The 25,739-nt window shown below is 37.7% G+C and overlaps 1 protein-coding gene across 1 annotated transcript in view; it reads left to right on the top strand.

The window, feature by feature from the left end:
- The window catches only part of tusc3 (tumor suppressor candidate 3), an 81,042-nt gene that overhangs the window by 34,029 nt on the left and 21,274 nt on the right, over positions 1-25,739 (top strand). The window contains exons 2-6 of the mRNA XM_054779352.1: positions 4,160-4,329; positions 11,748-11,865; positions 19,109-19,249; positions 19,993-20,133; positions 20,241-20,330. Of these exons, the coding sequence (XP_054635327.1) occupies positions 4,160-4,329; positions 11,748-11,865; positions 19,109-19,249; positions 19,993-20,133; positions 20,241-20,330 (660 nt within the window). The remainder of the gene's footprint in view (positions 1-4,159; positions 4,330-11,747; positions 11,866-19,108; positions 19,250-19,992; positions 20,134-20,240; positions 20,331-25,739) is intronic.

Here is a 25,739-nt window from a genome sequence, read left to right as displayed (position 1 = left end):
TTGTCATCACTAGTGTTAATCCTTGATGCTCATTGAGTTGTGACATACTAAAGTATTTTGCGGTATAGTTTAATTATAATTACAAATTGTAAGACCCCTAAGGCATTCAAATTTAAAAGTCCCACTTTAGCTGCTGTCAAGTGTGTGTTTGTGTGTGTCTGTGTTAGTCAGAAAGGGAGAAATTTGTGATTTGTCCGCTGTTATTCTGAGCCAATTTTCGGTAATCCCTCTTTTCAGTGGGAGAATTGGAGCCCAATGGCCAAAGCTGAGATCCATTCTGTTACAATAGAAGCATGTTTAGAGTGCTGTGAGCAAAGGATGGTGGATTGAACAAATGCTGTTGGCTTTTCATGTGGGTGGTGCACAGAACAAACTCGTGACTGATGGCCGAAATCAATACTGTGCCCATTCAGTTAGGCACCACTTTCAATGTACCAGAGAAAAGTGGGTGAGGGGTTGAAACACTAATGGCGCTGTTACAATAAGAAGTTCAAAAAGAAATCTGGACTAAAATAAGTATTTGGCACCTACAAACCAGCAAGAATTCTCACACAGACCTGTTACTACTCTCCTATTCTCCTCTCGTTACCTGAATTAATCGTTATCTGTACAAAAGACTACTGTAAACACCTTCTAACAGTCAGACGCCATCCTCCACCATGGTCAAGGACACCAGGGACAACATTGTAGAACTGCAGAAGGCTGGGATGAGTCAATCTACAATAGGCAAGCAGCTTGGCAAGAAGAAATCAACTGCTGGAGCAATTATTAGAAAATGGACGAAATACAAGATCACTGACAATCTCCCTCGACCTGGAGCTCCATGCCAGATCTCACCTCGTGAGGGGCAAATGACAAATCTTGAGAACGGTGAAGAATCCGCCCAGAATTACACGGGGTGAACTGGTCAATGACCTGAAGAGAGCTTGGACCACAGTAACAAAGGTTACTATTAGTAACACACTACATTGTAATGGAAAATCTTTTTTTTTTCATTCTGTCGCTCACAGTTGAGTACATATGATGAAAATTACAGACCTCTCATCTTTTTAAGTGGGAAAACTTGCACAATCGGTGGCTGCCATGTACTTTTTTGCCCCACTGTACTGTGGATTGATAGATAAAGCTACAACTTTCTTGTCACATATTGTTAAAAGGTATTTTAAAGCACCTCTCAAAACTGATTATACATGTGGCATGAATACCTTTTGAGTGCTACTGTGTACACAGTTATTAGGCAAGTCAGTATTTTGACCATATTCTCATTTTTATGCATATTTTCCAACCCCAAGCTGAATAAACTTGAATGCCTATTGAGTTGAAACATACCAGTTGATGTGCATGTGAGGGAGGGTGTGGCCTTAGGAGATCAACACCCTTTATTAGGTGTGCACAATTATTAGGCAGCTTCTTTCCCTCTGGCAAAATGTGCCAGAAAAGAGATTTAACAGACTCTGAAAATCAAGAACTGTAAAACATCTTTCACAGAGATGCAATAGTCTTGAAATTGACGAAATTGCCAAGATATTAGGACTTGACCACAGAACCATTAAATGTTGTGTTGAAGTGGACGAAAGGGTCGCAAGTGTAGAGAAAATCATGCAAATTAATTGCCAAATATTTGAGTAAAATCAAACGTGAAGCTCCCAGGAAACCATTATCCTCTAGTGCTGTCATATTCCAGAAGTGACATCTACCTGGAGTGTCCAGAAGTACGGTACATGGCGTTCAGTGTTTAGAGACATGGCCAAGGTAAGAAAGGCTGAAACCAGACCACCACTGAACAAGACACACAAGTAGAAAGGCTATGACTTGGCCAAGAAATACCTGAAGACAGATTTTTAAAAAGTTTTATGGACTGATGAGATGAGAGTAACTCTTGATGAATGAGAGGGATGGGCCCGTGGCTGCATCACCAATGGGCAGAGAGCTCCACTTGAACTCAAACGCCAGCAATGTGGACGTGATGAGCTTGTTGGGCCTTTTCAGGTTGAAGATTGACTCAAACTCAATTCCCGAACCTACTGGCACTTTTTTCACACAGTGGTACAGGAAAAAGTAGGCATCTTTCAAGAAAACTATGCTTTTTTATGCAGGACAATGGTCCATCTCATGCATCCTAGTGCTCCACTGTGTGGCTAGCTAGGAAAGGTCTTAAAAAGTAATGACATGAGCTCCTTGCTCACCTGACCTACACCCTATTGAGTACTTGTGGGCCCTTTAATGTAAGATTTACAGTGAAGAAAAAAGGTACAACTCTCCGAACAATGTCTGGGAGGATTTGGTTGCTGCTACACAAAAAGTTGATGGTCAAATGACCAAGAAACTGACAGAAACTGAGTCCTTGGATGGACGGCTTTTCTGTGTTATGGAAAAGAAGGGTGGCTATATTGGTCACTGATTTATTTTTGAAAATGTCAGAAATATTTATTTGTAAAGTTTGTGTTATTTATCATTCTGACGTTAAAAAATGAAAAAGTAATGAGATGGGAATATTTTTGTTTTTCATTGCCTAATAATTCTGCACACTAATAGTTGCCTAATAATTGTGAACACAGATGTTCTCAACAAAAGCCAAAACCTCACTTTCACTTCCGAAAATATTAAAGTTTGAGGTTTATTAACATTTTGGATTGACCAAGAGCACTGTTACTGTTAAATAATAAAACTAATAATCAATAATGCAAATTGCCTAATAATTGTGCACATAATGTCTTACTAAGTTGTAGACTCCAATCGCTCAACTTGGACTTCAGTCAGACTCAAGTCACAATTTTGATGACTTTGTACTCGACTTGACAATATCATCAAAGACTTGTAACCTAAATTGGACTTTGACATCAATGAATCGGGAGTTGACTCAGACTTGAGTCTGATGAAAATACGAGATTTTTCTGTCTTTTTGTGTGACTAAGTCTTGTCACACTGGTCTGGACAAGTCTGGACATACTGGACAAGTATTGTTTTGACTTGGACTTGCATGTCTTTACTTGAAACTTTAGATCAAAGACTTGAGACTTCCTTGAGACTTTGTGTATTTAAGAGGGATGGAGTTGCATAAAATATGATGGCTAAAGCACAATGTCTGCAGCCTGTTTGGCTAAAGCACAATGTCTACAGCCAGTTTGTGTATCATAATCACTCGCTCATGTGCGTAAACTCACCCTAGATATGATTCATTTTTGTGCCCTCTGTGCTCAGTGAGGTGAAACATAAATGTTTTTAATGGTCCCTGGCTGTTTGGAGTGCTTACATATTGAGCATGTTTGTACGTGCTAGCCAGTGTGAGTAGGGAGTCGTAACACTAATGTGTGGGAGTCACTTGAAGGTGTGACGTAAGGTATTTAACACACTGGGCGGATGAGTTGCTTGATGTTATAGCTATTTTTGCTTTGCTTTGGCCTTACCGGTCATATAGTAGTATAAAAAGATTTTACTCACCATATTAAAACAAAACATTCTTTAAAATTATATGTAATACATGACGAAGGCTTAATACAAAATATTGTGTGACATCACGCCTATTTGTAGTTTGATCCTTTGAGGTTTTGTGCAATTTTAGGCATATTTTCTCATAAAATGCAACCAAGGCTGCTGTGCTTTGTTTTTTTAAAGATATTGCGATGTATTTGTGATTAGTTTATGTTCGAGAGCAGGAAGGGATTACGCTCTGTGATAAAACTCGTTTGCGGCATGGTTCTTCGCTGATGTATGATGATTTTCAACAACAAATAGGGTGTATGACATTTTGTCTTATTTCAATAGTATACATGATAATAACTTACTTAGAGATTTATATAGATTGTAGATAATATATTTATATGCAGAAAACAAACGCTGTTTGTACTTTGCCATGAGTTTTTTTCTTGAATTTATCAGGGTTTATCACTTTCTTTATCAAAGTTCTGTCACTTGCACTTTTTATTTTACTAAATAAAAAAAAAGAAAAGGACAGTCAATCCTACGAAAATCGGTGTGTACAAAAACCAAGGTTTCGCTGTACTTGTTTTTTGTATGCAACACAATGTCTTTTATTATTATTTAAAAAAAACAAAACGATTTTAAGTTAGTATAAAGGTAGTTGTCTTTCCTCCAAACAATCTTCTATTTGTGTCTGAAAGTCATAATTACTTTGTGTTTTCTTGTTCTTTGTTTCCAGAACCTCCTGTCTGAGAAGGTTGACCAGATGATGGAATGGTCGTCTCGCCGTTCTGTTGTGCGGATGAACGGAGACAAGTTCCGTCGCTTTGTCAAAGCGCCACCCAGGAATTACTCTGTCATTGTCATGTTTACGGCCTTGCAGCCTCAAAGGCAGTGTTCTGTTTGTCGGTAAGTACTGTACACAGTCACTCACAAAACTCAAGATAAGTTCAACAAGGGCAGACCACTTTTTGTGGCTCCTGACAATGACAACTGTTCATTCATCTTCCTTTTGTGGTGCCTTGAGTCAGTCAACCCTGAGGGACTCAACATTTCTTGCTGAAGCATAACACAATGTTAGGGGAGGTTCATTAACTCCACCAAATGTGTAATGTCTTCACTGGTGTTTATCTGTTTGAAGGATTAATGAAAAAGTTACAATCAGATTAGCATGGAAATGTTTTGTCATTTGTAGGCCTCAAGGGTAGAAAAAGGTGATTATATCTTGGGAGCCGTCCAGGTTTTTAAGTAACTAACAAAAGGTACACATAACCAGGCACAATTGTTGGTTTGATTAGGTACATTCATTTAGTGGCAACCTATCTGAGATGGTGTAAAAAACACATGAATTGGCATGAGCAATAATATTTATACTTGGTGTCCTGTTGTCTGTAGAAAATGGTTTTGTAAAAAAATGTATGAACCAGTGGACAATCCCTTCATTGTACTGTAGTCTGCCAATATAACCAACCTCAAAATAACCGTGTGTACCAAATTCGGTACTTTTATAGGCACCGATTTTGTAATATTACTTAAATATGTTCTATATACTTTGCTTAAATATGTTCTATATTGTTTGTAATGATGTTGTACGTTGTTCGTTTTTTTAAAAAAGCGAACATTAAATTTGTAAAAATTACATTTTTGTAGGTGGCGGGCGGCATTTTAGAAAAGGGGCATTTCCCAAGTGATGTTGGCAGAGGCGCAGCTCAGCTAACATCTAGCAAACAAACCCTTCAAGAGGCAGCTTGTCAACTTCGTTGGGTATATTTTTCATCAAAATAGAAGTCGTGCTAAAACGTTGTTGCCACTGCCTGTTCAGTGTCCGCGTGATATTGTAAGTTTGATTTCTTTTCCAAAAGACGAAGGTTTAAGGCTACAATGAATGAAGCAAGTCAGACAAGGGACAAATGGACCACCGCCTCACATTCATTTAGCTGAAGACTGCTGTGAAGAAACACCTTTACAAGAAGCGTTTGGCCTTTGTTCTGTATATTTTTCCATCAAAATAGTAGGAGGCATCCTTCTGTCTTGAGAGACAATGGTAGCGCCCCGGGACAGGGCACAAGCCTGGGCAGAATGTAAGGAAACCATGTGCTGGCCATTCAACATGGCCCCCCTCCCGGCCTTGCCAGCTTGGTCCATTGGTACGCGGAGCATTCAAATTTGGAGCTGGTTTTGGCTGTAGGAGCAGCGTGGGTGAAGTGTCTTGCCTCCGAGACACAAGGACAGTGACTAGGTGGAATGAGCGACGCTAACCTTTGGGTTTCTGGACGATCTGCTCTAGCTCCTGAGCCACGGCCGCCCCAATATGGTCATGTCATTCCAAAAATAGTAGTTATGCCAAAATGTTGTGTTGCCGCTGGCTGTATCCGAGCGATACTTTAAGTTTGTTTTCTTTTTGTTTTCTGTCGAAGAATTTTGGCTCACTCTTCTTTGCATAATTGTTGTAATTCAGCCACATTGGAGGGTTTTCCAGCATGAACCGCCTTTTTAAGGTCATGCCACAACATTTCAATAGGATTCAGGTCAGGTCAAAGACCTGACCACTCCAAAGTCTTCATTTGGTTTTCCTTCAGCCATTCAGAGGTGTACTTGCTGGTGTGTTTTAGATCATAGTCCTGCTGCAGAACCCAAGTTGGTTTCAGCTTGAGGTCACAAACAGATGGCCGGACATTCTCCTTCAGTTTTTTTTGGTCGACAGCAGAATTTATGGTTCCATTTATCACAGCAAGTCTTCCAGGTCCTGAAGCAGCAAAACAGCCCCAGACCATCACACTACCACCACCATATTGTACTCTTGGTATGATGTTCTTTTTCTTAAATGTGGCATTAGTTTTACGACAGATGCAATGGGACATACACCTTCCAATAAGTTAAACTTTTGTCTTGTCAGGCCACAGAGTATTTTCCCAAAGGTCTTGGGGATTATCAAGATGTCTTTATAACATTTTCCAGACTGATCTCAGTTCCTTTCTTTCTCATTGGTTACTGAATTTCTTTAGATCTTTGCATGATGTCCAGGATTTTTGGTTGACTTCACTTTGTCAGGCAGGTCCTATTTAAGTGATTTATTCATTGACAACAGCTTTGGCAGCAATCAGCCCTGGGTGTGGCTCGAGAAATTGAACTCGGGGGTGTAAATCACTTTTTCACACATGGCCATGAAGGTTTGGATTTTTTTTTTCCTCCCTTAATAATAAAAAGTTTTGTGTTCAGTTGTGTTGTCATTGACTAATATTTAAATTTGTTAGATCTGGAACAATTCATTGATACAAACATGCAAATAAAACAAGAAATCAGGAAGGGGGCAAACACGTTTTCATATCACTGTATGTGTTTTTTATTTTTGTTTTGCTTTTAACACACAGTAAAATCAATCAATTCAAAAATAATATAACAACATGTCTGTCCAAAATCCCACACAGTTTGTAAAAAAGGCCCACTGAAATCCCTAATTTGCATCTGAATTTGAGTATTTGTCCATTGGTGGTAACTAGTGGTGTCACGAGATCTCACCAGATTTAAATAGGACGAAATTTCTTGTTTGGAGAAAATCTCACGAGAACAGGGCAGCCAGAAGATTGTGAACTGTGGCATCGCTACTATGAATGATAATACAGTAATATGGAAGTGGCAGTGTGCAAGGCATTATTGGAACTGCACATTATGTGCTTAATGCACACTATAGTCATCAATTAAAATTGAGCATGGTCCATTTATGCAAATTTTTTCACATCCAAGGCAGACTAGCTCATATGAATATCAAATGTAATGAAACCCTGCACATCTCCCTATTGTTTCAATACAACACAATTAACATGGCACCTACATTGTGTTTAAAATAAAACAAGACCAAATGTCACATAAATAATAAAATGTTTAACTGTACAAACAACACAATAAATAAAATAATCATAACAAATATCTGAATAAGGGTCACTTCAAAATAAAAGCCGCAACATTACATCCTCTGTTAAAGTTTCAGATTGTCTTATTGTTGTCGTTGTGGGATTTGCTTGATTTTGTCACACAATTCCTCTTTTTATTTGCCTTTGAGTAAGGTCTCTTCAGCAGAAGCACTTCACAACTCTCCCATCAGTGAAGGGTTTTTGTTTTGTCCCAATATCCACACAATCCTTAGTGAACACGCATTTGCATGTTGCTGTGCTGCAAATGAATGTGTTATGACTCTCGTACATGTTTCATACTGGGCTATAAGCTACATTATTATCCGCGCGATCTGTGTTTTGTTTCGTAATGGTGCGTCACATTGCTGCTTTTGACCAGCACTACGGTTTCAGAGCATACGAGACAGAGCAGTTTGGCACTGGAGTCTGGAAGAATGAACATATATTGGTCCATCCATTCACTTTTAAATGTTCACTTTTCTTTATAAACTTTTCTTACTTTAAAGCAAGCCATGGTTCTCTTGTTCACTTCTTGTTAAGTAAATAAACAATTTAATTGGCTCATTTTGAGGGAGGTCACCGTGTTTGCATTCACGTAAGCCTAAGAACTTTATTCATTACACCCTAAATCTGCTACTGGGATTCGTTCACTAGCATGATTATATGTTAATATTATTATATTATAATTCCCATTTACTTTAATTGGTCATTTGTCCGTAAAGGGTCATCACTCGATCCGTATCTGGACCGAGGTCTGCTATTTGGTGATGGCTGCTGTAGACCTTGTAATCCAACCTATCTTAAAGTTGCCAGCGTCAGCGACTGATATGTGGCTGCTTTTTCCGTCATTGAACGTGAGGAAACCAAAAATGGCTAGTAGGGACAGCTGTCGCCAAGCAGAAGATTGTTATTTTGATGTAAAACAACCCTTTTTTGTGTTGTCTATGTTGTGATGCAGTTGTTTAGATGTTTGAGCTCAAAAGCAAAAAAAATGTAAAAGAGGAAATTGTGCTTGAAATTTATCTTTTCACAAAAAGCTGTTCTCTCCTTTTTCTTGTTGGGAACTGATATTTCCCTGAAACTTACCTATGTTCTACTGGTGATTACTAAAGAACGGAAAAAGGTAGAAGCAAAGTTTTTGTTTCTGATGAAAGACGAGAGTCCAATCTTTGTTTTGGTAGTTTCCATGTTTATATAGCCATAGATACAATATTCTGTGTGCCTTGAAAAATCAGTCACAATCAGCTTTTTTTTTTTTTTTACTAATAAGAGACCGCATTTAACCACAAAACAGCATGGTTTATTATTATATTTTTGAAAAAAAAAAAAAAAACATGATTGAGCGAAAACACGAAATTTGATGTGATGTGGCGAGGGATGACTGTATTGTGGCAGGAATTTTTTGTCTGTGTTGGCCAATTACACTCATCAAATAAGTCACTTAAGAATCTGATGTAGCTCAATATTTGTATGATTTGCTGCTATGGTAATGGTAGTGGTTTAATTTTATTTGAACTTTTATTTGAACATGCATACAAGTTACAATGGAATACATCACATAGTTCAATTTGCAGTTCCACATGTCCAATAGGAGTAGGTAGAAGCAAAGCTTATTTTAATTCTACCCCATTTCACATCAATTGCAATACATTTATTCACCTCCTGTATTCCTATGTAGACTTTACCAGTTGATAGGTGGGAAAATGATACAAAGGAAAATGATAACGAAATGTAACAGTGTAGTGATATAATTGTCAGGGTTTTTCTTCAATTCTAATACATAATAATCACATAATTAGTATAGGTCTGCTCGGTGGCCATGTGGTTATCATGTTGGCCACGCAGTCAGGAGATTGGGAAGACCTGCGTTTGTATCTCTTGTTATGGATTATCCTAACTGTTTTTTTGGGGGGGGGTTTCGGTACGTTTATCAAATTAAGATTACTTTTATAGTTAATAACCTCTCCACACAATAACTTAGGTATGATAATACCAAAGAACAGTAAAGAGTATGGAGTGATTGTTGATCAAGGAAAAATGTTGCTTTATTCAATATCGAGGTATTTCTTGCCACCTTATGTTGTATATTTTTAATATGAGATTTCCAGTTTATGTTTTCATCTATTATGATCCCCAGAAATGTATTTTCATTCACCCTTTAAATATTCACACTGTCGCTTTATGTAAGGCCAAAATAAGTTGTGGTAAGTCAACAAACCTCGTTGGTCATTTAAGAATCCACCACACCACAGACGATGCAGAATTGGAAGTTCGCAATGTGAGCTAAAGGTAGCAAGAGCAAAGAATTACATTAAGAGAGAGAACATGTTTACTTGTTAGAGGTCACCAAATCTTATTTTACCAATTGTCTCTTCAAGCTGTCTGTCTGTGTGTTTGTCACATTGAGCGTCCTTTGAAAGAAAAACATCTGATCTACAAGTGCAGGCTTCAGGCCTTGTCTGTCATGCTGCCGTGCTCATCACTGACAACAGAAATTGATCTAATTTAACTAATAAAAGTGGAATTTGTTGATTATTTAACGTTGTTCAAATGCCCTTTTTGAATGAAATCACCATTGACCTTCTCCATACTGATCTGGCCAGTTTAAGCATCCTCTGTTCACTTATTCATCATTCATGTCAGCACACTATAGCCCCTCCAACTTGTTCCGTGGCTTTGCTATTTTTATTCCTATTGTGAAATATGTTTCATGAAGACTAAAGGAGGAGTCTCATTATTTTTACATGAGTGACACAAAGCAAATATGTTTGGGTTCTTCATTGCTACGCTGTCAAAATCAAATTAACCTGGGTCGCAGGATCATAATGAAGTCTGCAATTGCCAGAGCAGGTTGCATAAGGTCGTTCTCACATGCACACTCACATAGACCTGACATTATTTTTTCTTCCTTTTTTCCCCACAGATGTTGACATAAACCACAGTTTCATGTCATACATACATAGTAGGTAAAGGAGTTACACAGAGCCGTTCAAAATTATTAACCCCCTTGGATGTTTTTGTGTTTTATAAATTAAATTATGGTCATGTAATTACCTTATTTGACAAGAATTTGAAAAAAAGAGAAAGTTGTATTTTACAAACTGGTGTCAATTAAAAACATATAACGTATATAATAAGTGTTTGCATAAATTTTCACTTCATTTAAAGTAGGGGTGTACCGATTACAAGTCTTTAGACGAACACTGATGACCTGCCGATACTGATACCGTTTTGTTTTTGTTTTTTGTTTTTTTATAACTGACAGCATAAACGTTCAATGATCCAATCTTATTTAGTTGCAAAATATTGAACAACACTCTGGAAACAATACAAACTTGTTGTTTTAACTGCACACAAAGTAGTTCTCACCAGATTACATTGCAGACCTGATTTGACAAAAAAAAAAAAGTGCACAGCAGTGTTTTGTGTTTACAAATAAAGGAAATCACAAGGTTTGTGGTTAATAAAATAATAATCTACAAGACAAACTCATGGCTGGTGGTCCATCTCCAGTGCTTTGTCATAAGCCATTTCTAGGTGCTTTTTGAAGTACTTTGGATCACTGTCCTGCTGTAAGACCGATAACCTCTGACAGAGACCCAGCTTTGCTTTTTGTGTGTTTGTTCCAATGCACAAAATAGAAATAAACACATGAATTGCTACAATTTTCTAGGAGAAGTGGTGCATTAGCTGACAGAAGCACAGGGTTGGCAATATTGGCCATGACTGTAAGTACAAGTGGACAATGGTCGGATTTGACATGATTTTTTTGGAAATTGTTGATATGATGGTATTCTTATTACTATTACTTCATGAAAAGTATTTATATGAGGACTGGTGTAATCCTGACAGCTAAATGTGAGTTTCATCTTATATGTTTCTAAAAACTGAAGACACTTCAAAACAGCCCAGGCAACTTCAAGCAAATTTTGTGTCATCAGAAGAAGCATGGGACATGAAACAAAGTGAAATAAGGACAGGGACAATATGCTTCAATACATTACATCAGAAAACTGAGTACACCCCTCACATTTCTGCAAATGTTTTATTATATCTTTTCATGGGACAGCACTAAAGAAATGACACGTTCATACAATGTAAAGTGGTCAGTGTACAGCGTGGATTACTGTGTAAATTTGCTTCCCCCTTAAAATAACTTAATCCACAACCATTGATGTCTGATGTATAACCCACCACAGCCACAAATAAATTGCAGTCCTGTGGGAAACACTGGCATGTAAGCAACATGTCAATAGTTGTTAGTCTATATGTGCCCTGTGATTGACTGGCAAACAGGCCAGGATCTACCCCACCTCTTGCCCAAAACTCTGCTGGGCAGCTCAACCCTAACCCTGAACAGGATAACAGAAACTTATTGAATGAAATAATATTATGTCTTTCTCCTTGGCATCTTAGGCAAGCAAATGAGGAATACCAAGTCCTGGCAAACTCCTGGCGCTACTCCTCTGCTTTCTCAAACAAGCTCTTCTTCACTGTAGTGGACTATGACGAAGGAGCAGATGTTTTCCAGCAGGTTACTATTTTTTATTCATTCTCCATGTGTGGTATCCATTGTTTTGTTTTTTGTCTTTCCGAATGTGGCTGTCCACATATTAAGGCTTCCTGTAAATTGAATATAGTGTTTACCTTACAGTACATCCTACACACGTGTGGTCTTTCAGCAGCAACATTCATCACCTTCTGATGGTGTTCTTGAAAATAAAGAAGACGTTATTTAATTCTGTTGCTTGAGATAGATTTGGAAATATGGTGGGATTTACGTAATTTCAGACCTGCAATTTGTAAAAATGTCTCAATGTAGTTTAAAGAACAGCTCATTGTTTGGATTTCTCTGCTATAACATTAATTCTATAAACTACACCTCACTTCAGTTTATTGAAAAAAATGCATTAAATGAAAGTGTAATATAATTAGCTTTCATTCATATTTTATAATATTTAAGTAAACCATTTTTCATGATTATCATTTTCTACATTTTTAAGGCGACTGGGCTACATTGTGTTTTACTGCTTTATAGTGATATACTGTAAGTAACGTAACATTCCGACTAGGCATAGGCCGGTATGTAAAAGTCACGGTTTGACAACCAATAAAATTTTGCGTCATGCCGTTCCTGCAGTATAAGAGAAAGTGAAGGTCCACGAAGGCACTACGTAGAAATACTTTATCACGTCCTGTGTTATTCCTCGCAATCGGAAATGGGCTTTGATGTGTTGAAAAGACGGCATGGCTGTGTTGCCAAAAGTCAGGCAAATTTACTATCACGGCATAGGTAGCACCGATGTTAGCTTCCTCGTCAGCATTAAGCGGCGCCGGTGTAATGACAGGACTACATTTTCTACACCTTGACGTGAAAATTACAACCTAATAAGTCGTAAATGTAATCGTTTAATAGGTTGGTGTAAACTGTATTGACGTTGCAACGTAAAACGGACAGTAAATGACAAAATACACTAATATAGCATTACTTACTGAAAAGATTGTACTCACGTGTGTCGTCACCAGTATTGCCGCGCTGCTGTCATCGTCAGTCATATTACTCACGTCAACGGTCACCACATGGGGAGATGTGATTTGTAATGAGACAGGAGTCGAGGATATGGGGTTTAAACCATTTACTCACTACTGAACAACAAGCAACAACCACTTGGCAACATTTGCTACAACAATCACATGACCCGAAAACGGAAGTGAAACTAACTACTGGTATATTGTGGGTCAACACACAAGTAAATGAATACAAACAACATAGCAAAAACACCATCCAACAACTCCAAAACACTCTTGTGGACAAGTTGTGACCTGCACATTCACCATTATGAAATAATAATGTAACGTTAGGGCCGCACATTGGTCCAATGCTTAGCACGTTGGCCACACAGTCACAGTCTGGAGATCGGGAAGACCTGGGTTCGATTTTCCCCAGGGGCATTTATGTGTGGAGTTTGTATGTTCTCCCCGTGTGTGGGTTTTCTCCGGGTACTCCGGTTTCCTCCCACTTTCCAAAAACATTCATGTTAGGTTAATTGGTGACTCTAAATTGTCCATAGGTATGAATGTGAGTGTGAATGGTTGTTTGTCTATATGTGCCCTGCGATTGGCTGGCGACCAGTCCAGGGTGTACCCCGCTGTCAGCTGAGATAGGCTCCAGCATACCCCTGCGACCCTAAAACAGGAGAAGCGGCATAGAAAATGGATGGAATGTAACATTATGAGTTAAAAAAAATATATGATCCACTTAGTGATTGCATTTATTTGCGTTTTGCTTTGTTTTTTTACATTTTTTTTTAAGATTTATGGTGTTGTGACTTGAGTTTAACCACAGTAGACTTTATTTGTATTTATTGAGAAACAATTCAGATATATTGTTATTTATTTTAAATACATGTTCCACTTCCATCAAGATCTATTATTCTTTTTAAAAATGACTGTTCAAAAGGAACGTTTTTTTTCCTCTTCTTTTCAATAAAGATATTACATAACATATTTTACAGCTGTAATTATAATAAAGTGAAACCGGGACATTTTTTGCTAAGTTTTTACACCATCAGAATCTCATACAGACTCGTGCCTAATTTTGACTTAAGTTTAAGTTACCAAATATAGTTGCTTTCCCTATAAAGGGCTACTACACTACAAAACTTCAGTCCTTGTTAACGTTATTGTCTCTCAAATGTCCCTGCACAAAAGATGGGGTCAGTCTAGGTAAACAAGGGAGCAATCCTCCTTTGAAATGACAAGAAATACAGAAATTGTAATCCCCATTGTTCTTTTCCGTATTTTGCTTATACTCTTGGAAGTTTAAATAGATAAAATAGATGCTCACTTATAAATCTGTTTGTTGTTTCCCTTATTTGCCATCTTGGTTCTTCAGACTGATTTACTGGAGTGTTCAAGGGACATTAAAACACGATCTTAAATAAGTTTTATATGCTTTCTGTGCCTTAATGTTATTGTTGATTATCACTTTGCTTAAGTACTTATTTGACTTTGTCTCTGTCTTTTGAAGTTTTTTTGGTTTTTTTTAAGCCAGTGTGCATGTTCTGTCTACATCCATGCACATAGTCCTATTAGGAATGATTGACACAATTTTAAGGACACCATTTAAAGTAGAATCATGCAGCCAGATTTGTTTAGATTAATTATAGATAAATTATCAGCAACTACAGTGGAAAAATGAAGCCCAACTGAAGCTGTTGGAGGTTCTCTCATGCTGTGCGGCTGACTGTTGGCTGACAAGTCCTGTTTTGGTGCATCAGGTCCTGGAGGCACTGAATGCATCAAAGAGATGATCAAATCAGAAGATTATTGTGGTATCTTGGAGCAAAATGTGTTAGCCAGTGTCTTATAAACTAGTTTTAAGGCAGAGATCTCAGGTCGAAAGGAAAACCACCCGGCAGCATGAAAGTGTAGTTGGGGGGGCGGGGGAAGCAATGAGTCTTGACCTAAATAAGTATTGAAATCCTTTGGAGAGGTGAAACTTTCCACTGCAAAAAAGGACTTTAAAATAGCTTGAACACAGAGTACTGAGAAAATGGTAGATAGTTCCAGCAGACACATGCAAAGGGATTTCAAATTTTCTCCTTTGCAATATAGTTCTCCTTCCTTTCATTTTTCTACTGAAAAATAATTATGAGGCATGCTGTTAAATACACTCAACAAAATTATAACCCCTTTGTTCTTGCTCCCATCTTTCATGAGCTGAACTCAAAGATATATAACTTTTTCTATGTACATAAAAGGCCTATTTCACTCAAATATTGTTCATATTTCTGGCTAAATCTGTGTTTGTGAGCACTTCTCCTTTGCTGGGATAATCCATCCAGAGCACAGCATGGGTATTGTACAGGTGTGCCTTAGGTTGGCCACAATAAAAGGCCACTTCAACATGTTCATTTTTTCTGTATTGTAGGGGGCCGGGTGTCAGAAAATCAGTCAATCTGGTGTGACCTTTGCTTACGCAGTGCAACACATTGATTTTGGCCTGTGGAATGTTGGTCCACTCTTCTTCAATGGCTGTGCAAAGTTGCTGAATGTTGGCAGGAAGTGGAATGCTGCCAGCCATGCAAGAATTGGGATGTTTCCAGGAATTGTGTACAGATTCATTGAAAAAAACCTATTCACTTAGGAAAAATCCTCAAAACTTTTTGCGCAATGATATTCTAATTAAACATTTCCAGTGTAAATGAAGTAAATTGCTTTTCTCGCATAAAACGTAAACAGGATTGGTAAATAAATGTTATTTCCAAATGTGTTTTCTTAAATTATTTCTTAAATGAAGTAAGGTCTATTTGGTTTGTTGCAATTTTCATTTTTAGTGATTAGACGTACTGAGTACCTCTTATGTGCATCTATTCTTTGGCGTATTGGATTAATATACTGTACGATATTCATGTTTCATTTTATTTTGACTATAAAACAAATACGTAAATGTTTGATTGCAACCAACTACCGGTACATTCAGGCCAACACTTGATTAACAATGGTAGTACATTGTTCAAGGTTGCTCATTGGGCACACAGCAGTCAGAATGGAAGGGGGATTACTACACAGAACACTAACCATAGCCATGGTGTCAGGTAAGGCTAAGAGAACAGATAAGTAAACACACACAAGAAAACTACTATTACTACATGGGATGACAAAAAACAAAACAATTGTATAACATTAAACATGTAATAACTATTTACAGAGCTGTCCAAAAGAGGGATGTTATTCTTTTGGAATAAGTCCTTTGTCAGGTGAATATTGCGAACTGCAGTATTGTCCTGTTGAAAACATAGTCATTATCGCACAGACGAGGATCAGGGCCAGTGACATTTTTTTTGGGTCTACCGCTTTTTTGTTCCCTAACCCTCAGGATTTTTTAAGAAGTTTACTGTGTTACTGCGTTACTGCTTACTACGTCCAACCTCAGCAGCAATGGTGCACTGCAAAAGGGCTGTAATGGTAATGGTAATTTAATACATCACATTATACAATTCACAGTTACACATGTCAAAAAAGTAGGAAGAAGCAAAGCTTATTTAAGCCTACTCCTCTCTGTTTCACATCAATTGCAGTACATTTGGTCACATTCTGTATTCCAAATATACTCTTTACTAATTTTAAAATACATAGAAAAACAATAAAACAGTATACAATGTGGTACAATGTGAGTTTATGACCACTGTAAATAAATTATCTAACAGTCATAACAAATACATATGTGCATGGCTCAGATCAAGGGTACCCAAGTGTTACATTTAAAATTTTAAACTCGTGGATAGACCTTGGTAATGTTATCAATACAAACTTCAAACATTGCAAAACACACACACCCAACACACCAGAGCTCGAGACATCTTCCATTTCCCATAGCAACCTCCGAAGTTCACTCTTTCTTAAATGTAAAGTACATAACTCGGTGTCCACTCGGTGTTAGACTGTTGTTCAAATAATCTTATTTTACTATATTGTTTATTTCACAACAAAAGTAGACATGCTTTACATGTAACATTTCAATGTCCAAATATAGACACTTTTTTACAACATAGCCGTGGTAGCACAAAATAAAAACATGAACAGGCTTAATTTATGGTTTGGCAAGCTTCCTCACTCTATAAACGTCAGAGTGAAAGGGATAGTACACATTGTTAGAACAACAATTTCAAATACTAATCAAGTGAAGTTGAAGACAGCAAAGGGTACCCTTGATCTGAGCCGTGCACATATTTATAACTGATGAAAAGGTTAAAGTAAAACAGTGTGGGGTGATGAGTGACTACAAGCGATGTAATACTTCAGGAAGTCCTAAGAAATGAAGAGTTAGTAAGTAAGCAAAGGTGGTTAGACATAGCACTGTATGTACACAGTGGTTCAGGAATCTTCTTTCTTGTACTTTGTAAAAATCAACTGCTTGTTTTAAAAAAAAAAACAAAAAAAAAAATCAACTGCTTGTACTGTTTCTTGAAATCGTCCATTTTAGTGCTTTGTTTGAGTTCTTTACTCAATCCGTTCCATAATTTGATTCCACATACTTATATGCTGATGGTTTTTGTATATAAATGTTTAAGTTCAATTTTTCCCTGAGGTCGTATTTCTCGTCTCTTGTTGTGTTGTAAAGTATTATGTTGCATTTATTTATATATTTTTAGGTTATTGTGTTTTTATTGTGATTTTATTTATTATTGTGATTTGTGGTATTTCTTACCACTGTATGCAGCGCAACAATCCGTCTGCGTTCAAAGAGAGATGCTTTTTTTGCCTTTGTCATCAATGAGATCATGACAAGACTTTGGCTTTTAAAGGCTTTTGATGAATATTTCAGTTGGATGGTTGTTTACAATAACTTGCTTACTCAAAAAAAAGTTTGTCCCATTCCCATTTCTTCTTTTTCCATTTTGAAACTCTACTTATACAACATCCTTAAGATCCAACAGTGCAAAATGCAAATAGTTTCAATTAAAATGTGGATCAGGACTGTAGTAGAATTGAAGTAATTGTTACAGTTACTATACAATTCTGTTTTTCATGATTAAATTGTGTGTTAATACAGAATCTTAAATAACAAACGTTAGTAAACACTGAATCTTGATTTTGCAATGTAGAAATTATGTTGTTTTATAAAATAAAATTTAGTAAACCCAAAAGTCATATTTTTCAGTGTTGCAACATTATCATGCTGCAACATGAGATGATGGTTTTGGAGGAATGGTACAACAATGGGCCTCATGATCTCATCATGATATCTCAATTAAAGGCAACTGTGTTTGCTGTCCATAACATATGCCTGCCCATGCCATAACCCCACTGCCACTACGGGCCACTCGATCCACAACACTGACATCAGAAAACTGCTCACCCACACGATGCTACACAAGCTGTCTGCCATCTGGCCTGGACAGTGAAAACCAAGATTCAGCCCTGAAGAGAAAACCTCTCCGAACTGCCATACGGCACTGAATGTGGGCATTTGCCCACTAAAGTCAGTTACAGTGATGAAATGCAGTCAGGTCGAGACCCGGATGAGGGAGACAAATGCCAAACCTATGGGATTTGTAACTGTACATTATTTTTAAAATAAAATAATTGCTCTTATTTCCTAAATTGATATTCATTTACATAAAATTTGACGTAGTTATTTACAAGTGTATTTTTTAAATTTATCATTCAACCTGAAAGCTTCCCGCGGTCCGGTTCGGCCCCACCCATGGACCGGTACTGGGTCGCGGCCCAGTAGTTGGCCACCCCTGCCCTAGGAGACAGCTTACGGTAGAGAAATGAACATTCAGTTCATGTGCAACAGCTCTGGTGGACATTCCTGCAGCCGCCATCACATCTGTGGCATTGTGCTTTGTGATAAAACTGCACATTTTGAAGTGGCCTTTTATTGTGGCCAACCTAAGACAGACTGGTGCAATAATCATGTTGTCGACCCAGCATCTTGATCTGCCACACCTGTGAGGTGGATGGATTATGTTGGCAAAGGAGATGTGCTCCCAAATGCAGATTCAGACAGATTTGTGAACAATATTTGAAAGAAATAGGTCTTTTGTGTACATAGAAAAGGTTTCAGATCTTTGAGTGTTGCATTTATATTTTTATATTAAGTATGAAGCACAGTGGTACAGCTATAAATGGAAACTAATCCAACTTTCTGCCTTTCGTCAGTCTTTATTAATTGCAGGACCATATGACAATTATATAATATGTATCCATATTCTGTATATGAATTAATGCCTCCATTATTTGTTTTGTGTTTTTGTTTTCTATAGCTGAACATGAACAGCGCACCAACCTTTATGCATTTCCCAGCTAAAGGAAAGCCAAAAAGAGCTGACACATTTGATCTACAGAGGATCGGCTTTGCTTCAGAGCAGCTTGCCAAGTGGATTGCGGACCGCACAGATGTCCAGGTATGTTATATTGAAACGGCATATGTGGGGTATTGAGGTAGGGGACACCGTTCTGAGCAAAATTCTGGCAGTCGCCTTGCTGACAATTTTATAGAAAATAGCATGGCAAAATCTAGAAGATGCTGATGTGATTGTACTATTTTATACAGAAGAGCTTCAGGTTTATGACATATTAAATGGGGATATTGTTAACAATATAGAACGTGTATTTGAGAACAAAACACATTTGTTGCCTTTTGGCAGTCATCCAATTAAAGCAAATAGCTTTGGCAGAACAAGTATTGTCTCTTCTTTGTTTCATTATCTTGCCAGCACCTGCCCCACGTTGAGAACGAACCCCCACACGCTGAGATTTTATGGTCACCCTTAAAATATTGCCTGGCTGAAAATCATGTAAACTGATATTTTCATAATGTCTCAAGGAGAAGATTAGATTTAAGTAAAACAAATCAAGAGTGGTCCAGCACAGGAATAGATGTGCATTCATAATGATGTTAGTTAACACTGCTTGAGATCACCTCTCAGCTGAAAGACCATTTTTTGAGCAGGAGATTACTTTATAATAATATAAAAATATAGAAACACTTCGAAGTGTTTAATCTCATCTGGTCCAAGACTACTGAATATCAAAACTACAAAAAATACCTGTGACAGTGGCAATGGATAGATATCATTATCAAATCTTAACAAATAATTGTATACAGTATCAGTACGAGTAAAATATTGTTTTTTGTCTCCTCTAGATCCGTGTCTTCCGTCCTCCTAATTATTCGGGTACCATTGCTTTGGCTCTGTTAGTGTCTCTGGTCGGAGGTCTGCTCTATCTGAGGAGGAACAACTTGGAATTTATATACAACAAGACTGGATGGGCCATGGCGGCACTGGTACCTGACACTACAACACACACTACTTATGAAATGTATAACATTGTAGGAATAACATAGTTGTAATTCATAGTTTGTTTTTCCATTTCTTCCTCATTTTGACTTAGTGTGTCGTTTTTGCGATGACATCCGGTCAGATGTGGAATCACATCCGAGGCCCTCCCTACGCTCACAAAAACCCCCAGAATGGACAAGTGGTACGTGTCACATTAGACATAACTGGTTCTGTCTAGATGTTGCCCTTTCCTCTTCAGTAAAATGCACTCTGTAGTGTTGCCACCTGCTGGCAGGTCAGGACTGGGGCAGCTGCCCAACTGTGTTCTGCAGCTGTGTCATCAGGTGTTTGTATCATCTTATACCAAACAGTAGGGGGAGTGTGGTGCTTCTTTCATTGTCTGTTTTCTCCTCTAAGTTTGCCAAGTTTCCTGAACAATTAACACTTAATAGGTGCATTATTTTGAGCCAATTTGTTATTAGTAGTTTTGCTTGCTATCAATCCTTGTTTGTTTAACCAATTAAAAACAAATAGAATCACGTTCAATAGAAACATCTAAAAAAAACAACATGATCAACTGTTCTGATCTGGATGGTTAACGTGTTAAATGCAGCTCTAAATCAAATGGTAATTTAAACTGAAAATGCATAAAGAGATTACGTTCCACCATGATCAACAATTATGATCTGGATGGTTAACGTGTAAAATGTAGCCCTAAATCAAATGGTAATTTAAACTGAAAATGCACTATGCTAAAAAGATTGAGCAATTAGCATCATTCGATTTGTTTATACATGCACAGTTTCGATATAAATCATACATCATAATGTTGTCGGTTTTGTAAATAATGCCCAAGTATCGAAAACGATCTAAAATAATGTCAATATCATGGCTTAGCCTACCAGGTCTCATTGTATTACTGAACTATTACTGTCACTTCATTAGCCACTCTTGTCACATACAGTACCAACCATGCTGCATCTCTTTTCTTCAGCTTCTAGGCTAGATTGCCTCTCCCCAAACACTCCAAACACACCAAAAGAGCAACAGAAATCACTATACAAGATCCTCTGTAAATGGCCCTCATTTTTATATAGTTCCACAATTTCCTTACATGCTGTCCACCTTCCCTTCTACCAATGCCATACTCGCATCTCTCTCACTCACTCACGTCTCTCTGGCAGTTGATATTAAAAATATATCTCTTATCATGTCTGTTCTTCTTCCCTCCAGTTTTTTTTGTTACTTCCTCTTACATCCCTGTCTAATCTTCCACTCCCCTCCCCTCCTGTGTCCATCTCCCCAGACAGTGTAATTCTTTCAAAATGATGAGCAAGTGAGGCCAGGTAGACGTTATTGAAAGGATTTGTCAACTGACGTATAGCACAAGCAGGCAGATACAATTTTGTTGAGCTTCTCACTATGTAGTCACGGAAAATGCTGCCTGTTCAATTTCTGCTCATACACACGCACAGGCACACACACAATGGGGCAGAAACACTATTGTGTTGCAACAAAAACATAGAGGACTAAGAAGGGTGTGTCAATAACACACCTTGGAGCGGACCACCTACAGACAGGGTAATTCAGACATGTCAGAATGGTTTAAACTCAACCTACTCACAATGCACATAAAAAATCTCTATTGGCACATTTTCATTCCAAGTTATGTGGGATTGCAAGCATGCCGAGATAATACCAGTCTGATGAAAGAAATTAGTCGCTGTCGCAACATTGTCACTTTTGAGAATACACTGCTAGAAATGACAAAAATAAGCAATTTCTAATGTTATCTTACATGCCTGTTGTGACTTAGCTTGAGACTCTGCAGTAATATAGTCAACAATCTCTGATTTGCTGTACAGCAATGGTTCGTTTTCTGGCTCAGGCTATGTCCACATGAACACGGATATTTTAAGAAACGTACATTTGCCCATCTCTGGTGTCAAAATACATCTTCATTATCATTAACTATTGCTGTCAGGGTTTTATGCTGCAGATTCCAATCATCAATGAGTTAGATCGGCTGATACCGATGACACGGATGAATTGTACAGTTCAGGCCAAAAGTTTGGACACTAATTTTCTTTATTTTCATGACTATTTACATTGTAGATTCTCACTGAAGGCATTAGAACTATGAATGAACACGTGGAATTATGTACATTACAAAAAAGCGTGAAATACCTCTAAATATTTTATATTTTAGATTCCCCAAAGTATCCACCCTTTGCTTTTTTGATAGTGCAGCAAACCTTTGGTGTTCTCTCAATGAGCTTCATGAGGTAGTCACCTGAAATGGTTTTCACTTCACAGGTGTGCTTTGCCTTCTAAATGGGGTTGTGTTGTGTGTGTGTCCACACATTTAGCCTGTACTGTACATGTTTCAATTGATTTATGATGAATGCCGTTGGCCAAGGCCACTTGTCAGACAATTCCACGGGCCCCTGGCAAATAGGTAATTATTACAAAATAAACTTTTGGGCGTTTTTTTTTTTCGGCCTTGATTTGTGTGAAATGTTTTTTGTACTATTTGATACAAACCTGAATTTAATTTGATACATGTTTTGGAGTAATATGAATACATGGGAAAGAAATTCATTCTCTACAGTATGAATATCTTTATTAAATAGTTTAACCTAAACTGTTTAACATAAAGAAAATTAATTCAGTGTCCAAGTACAGGGGTCTCCAACTTTCATCACTATTACAGCTGTCCACTATTTGTGACTGGAAACATTTCAGTTGTACAGAACTTAATTTACCAAGCAGATCTCCACTCAGTGTGGCCATTGTCTGTTTTGTGATCATTTGTCATTATATAACGGTATAAAGTCTGAATTCAACAGCTATAATAAAAAATTACTAGAAATATTCCCTGAACCTTTTGGTGGGCTTGTCAAAGTTGTCCCACCTGCTAGAGGTCCGATCGAGTCTTGTCCCAAATAGCCATCGTTGGTGGGAACGTCGTAGCCGTTTTAGTTTTAGAGAGTAGCAGCCGCAGCGTCCTCCCAAGCCAGTAATGGCGCCTTTGTTCATCAATGTAAATAAAGCCAAAGTAGGCGTATGTTTAACCTTAAACCCACAAAAAGTCCTTTCAGTATGCTTAAAACGAGCAATGTAATGTTTGCACATTAAATTATACTTACCTAATGTGGAAATGAGGGCTCATAATTCTTACGCCATCTGTCAGCAACAAGCCAAATGCGCCGTCTTTGCCGTCCACACACATGCTGAAGCCAGCTGGAGTTTTGCTAAATCTTCATTCACCCTGGTCGGAGTTTTCCTAAAGCTCAGTTTTTAAGGACAAAAACCTACATTTGCATGTGGCCAAAACGCATAGAAAATATGCGTTAAAAAAATAATACTTCATGTGGACATAGCCTCAGGCTTTTAATAATTTTTTTTTTTTTTTCAAAAAGGCTGTCATTCTCGTCCATTGTTCTTGATGTGTTCAATGCAGGGTTATTTTTGCAGTTTTGCACACTTTTTTTTCTTTTACGTTGAAAACCAACCGCCCCCAAAGAACTGAGCAGGTATTGTACATTGGAAAATACTCAACCAATATTTGATTCAGTTTCTCTGGCCCCCTGTCAACCACTTCTTTGTTTCTACTCTATTAGTCGAAAACATTTCCATATTTCCAGCTGATTTCACATGATGGGGTGAAAACATTTTTTTGGCAGTTGCTGCGTGGAGCTGTCTCTGTGTTACAGCGAAGCTGTATTTTACACTTTTATTGTCCTGCATGTAGGAGACTTCCAGCTCTCACAGGGACAGTGCTATGTTTTGATGTCACTGTGCATGTGTGGTTCAACTTGTGTGTCTGTCCAAACCACATGGGATGACTCAAACTGTTCAGTGATGCGGCAAAACAAATTGATATTTGTTTTCGTCATACCAGCAGACAATGACTTTCTGGGGAGATGAGAAAGGAATTAAAATAAATGGTGTGCATAGAAATAAAACCGAAATCTATGTGAATAATTCAATGTGGATATTTTGTTCTTGTCAGTTAATATGCTTACTCGATGTTGTCTTTTCATTGACCTCGCGAGGTGCGAGGTCAATGAATGCCCAAAACCAGTCTTCTCCCAAGGGCATTGAAGGAGAAGAGGCAGTGTACAGAGATGCAAAGTAGTGATGTTTTTAGGACTTTTATCATAATAATTTTCCCAATCATGACAGTTTTTGAAATTCTACCAAAATTGAACATTTTTATTGCAGCATGTCTGCAATATTAGTAATCATATATTTGTACCATTTTAAATGTGCAGTGACTAACTGCTAAAGGTTGTGGACCATAGAACAGTTATCCAAGTAGTAAAATGATAAAATAACTGTGTACAGGCTCAGGCTCTTCTGGTGGAAGTGCACTGAGAAAAAGAAAAGCCATCACCATGGAAGTGAAATAGACAACATCAGAAGCTCTGAGAGAGGAGAAACGCCCATCAGTATCAGCTGCACGTTTCTTTTTAGCAGTTTAACTGTGACGTCTACCATTAAGGATAAAGAGGGTATGCTTAACCATGAGAAAGGATCTGCTCTTACTGAATGAAAGCCACAGTGATTATTGTGGAATTATTAAATATTAATTAGGGTCACGGGGGTATGCTGGAGCCTATGTCAGCTGACTTCGGGCGTGAGGCAGGTCACACTGGACTGGTCACCAGCCAATCGCAGTTATCAAAAGCAGTAATAATAGAGTATTATTATTATTTGTAGCAACTTCTCTATTCCCTCTATCTTATATCACAATTGTCATAATGTTTTATTTGTGGTTAATGTTTTTTTTTAAATAGATAATAACTTATTCTGATCTCATGATTGGCATGTTTAAAAATGGCTTAGTGAGCTCCAGGATAATTAAACAAGACTCCTTGTGGAGTGTGTAAACAGTCAAATGCAAAAACATGATATCATTACAGGAAAAGACATCGCATGTATCACTAAATTAGACTACAGGTGGTCCTTGGGTTTCAAATGAGTTCTGTTCCTAGGCTGTGGTGTACGTCGAGTTTTAATGTAAGTTGGAACTTATTAACTAAAACAGTCACTCATACTGTACACAGACCACATAAAGGGCATACTCTATAAAAGACTGTAATAAAAAACAAATACAAGAATTAAATGAAAAATAAAACTTACTTTTATTCCTGTGGTTGCAGGTCTTTCTACCTTAATAATAATAATAAAAAATTATCTCTACCTTTCATTAGAATTCAGTCATTTTTATCCTTAATGGTGGTTGCGACAGTCGAGCAGTTAGGACCAAAAGAGCGGTCAATTTCGGTGGGTGTGTTTCATCTCTGAGCTTTTCATAATGCTCATTTTCGCTTCCATTAACCTTTCCTTTTCTTTGGCGCACTGCAACTTGGGAGATAATGAAGTACAAAAAGTTAACTAATAAGTGATGTTATTTTTCCTCTGTGTGGCTGCACAGGCACACACTTTATTCTTCCTTCCAGCACGAGGCACTGAATTATTGTTCTGCGCGTGGCGCGTATGCTTACGTTGGTGCACGCTGTAACTAGTTCTCGAGCGAGTCTCGTGTTTATGGACCAAAACTATGTTTTTAATTAATTTATGGACGTAACACTGTCACGACAGT

The sequence above is a fragment of the Dunckerocampus dactyliophorus genome, chromosome 6, assembly GCF_027744805.1.
Source record: "Dunckerocampus dactyliophorus isolate RoL2022-P2 chromosome 6, RoL_Ddac_1.1, whole genome shotgun sequence".
Classification (NCBI taxonomy): domain Eukaryota; kingdom Metazoa; phylum Chordata; class Actinopteri; order Syngnathiformes; family Syngnathidae; genus Dunckerocampus; species Dunckerocampus dactyliophorus.
The sequence above is the reverse complement of the archived record's forward strand: the minus strand, read 5'-3'. Positions and strand labels throughout refer to the sequence as shown.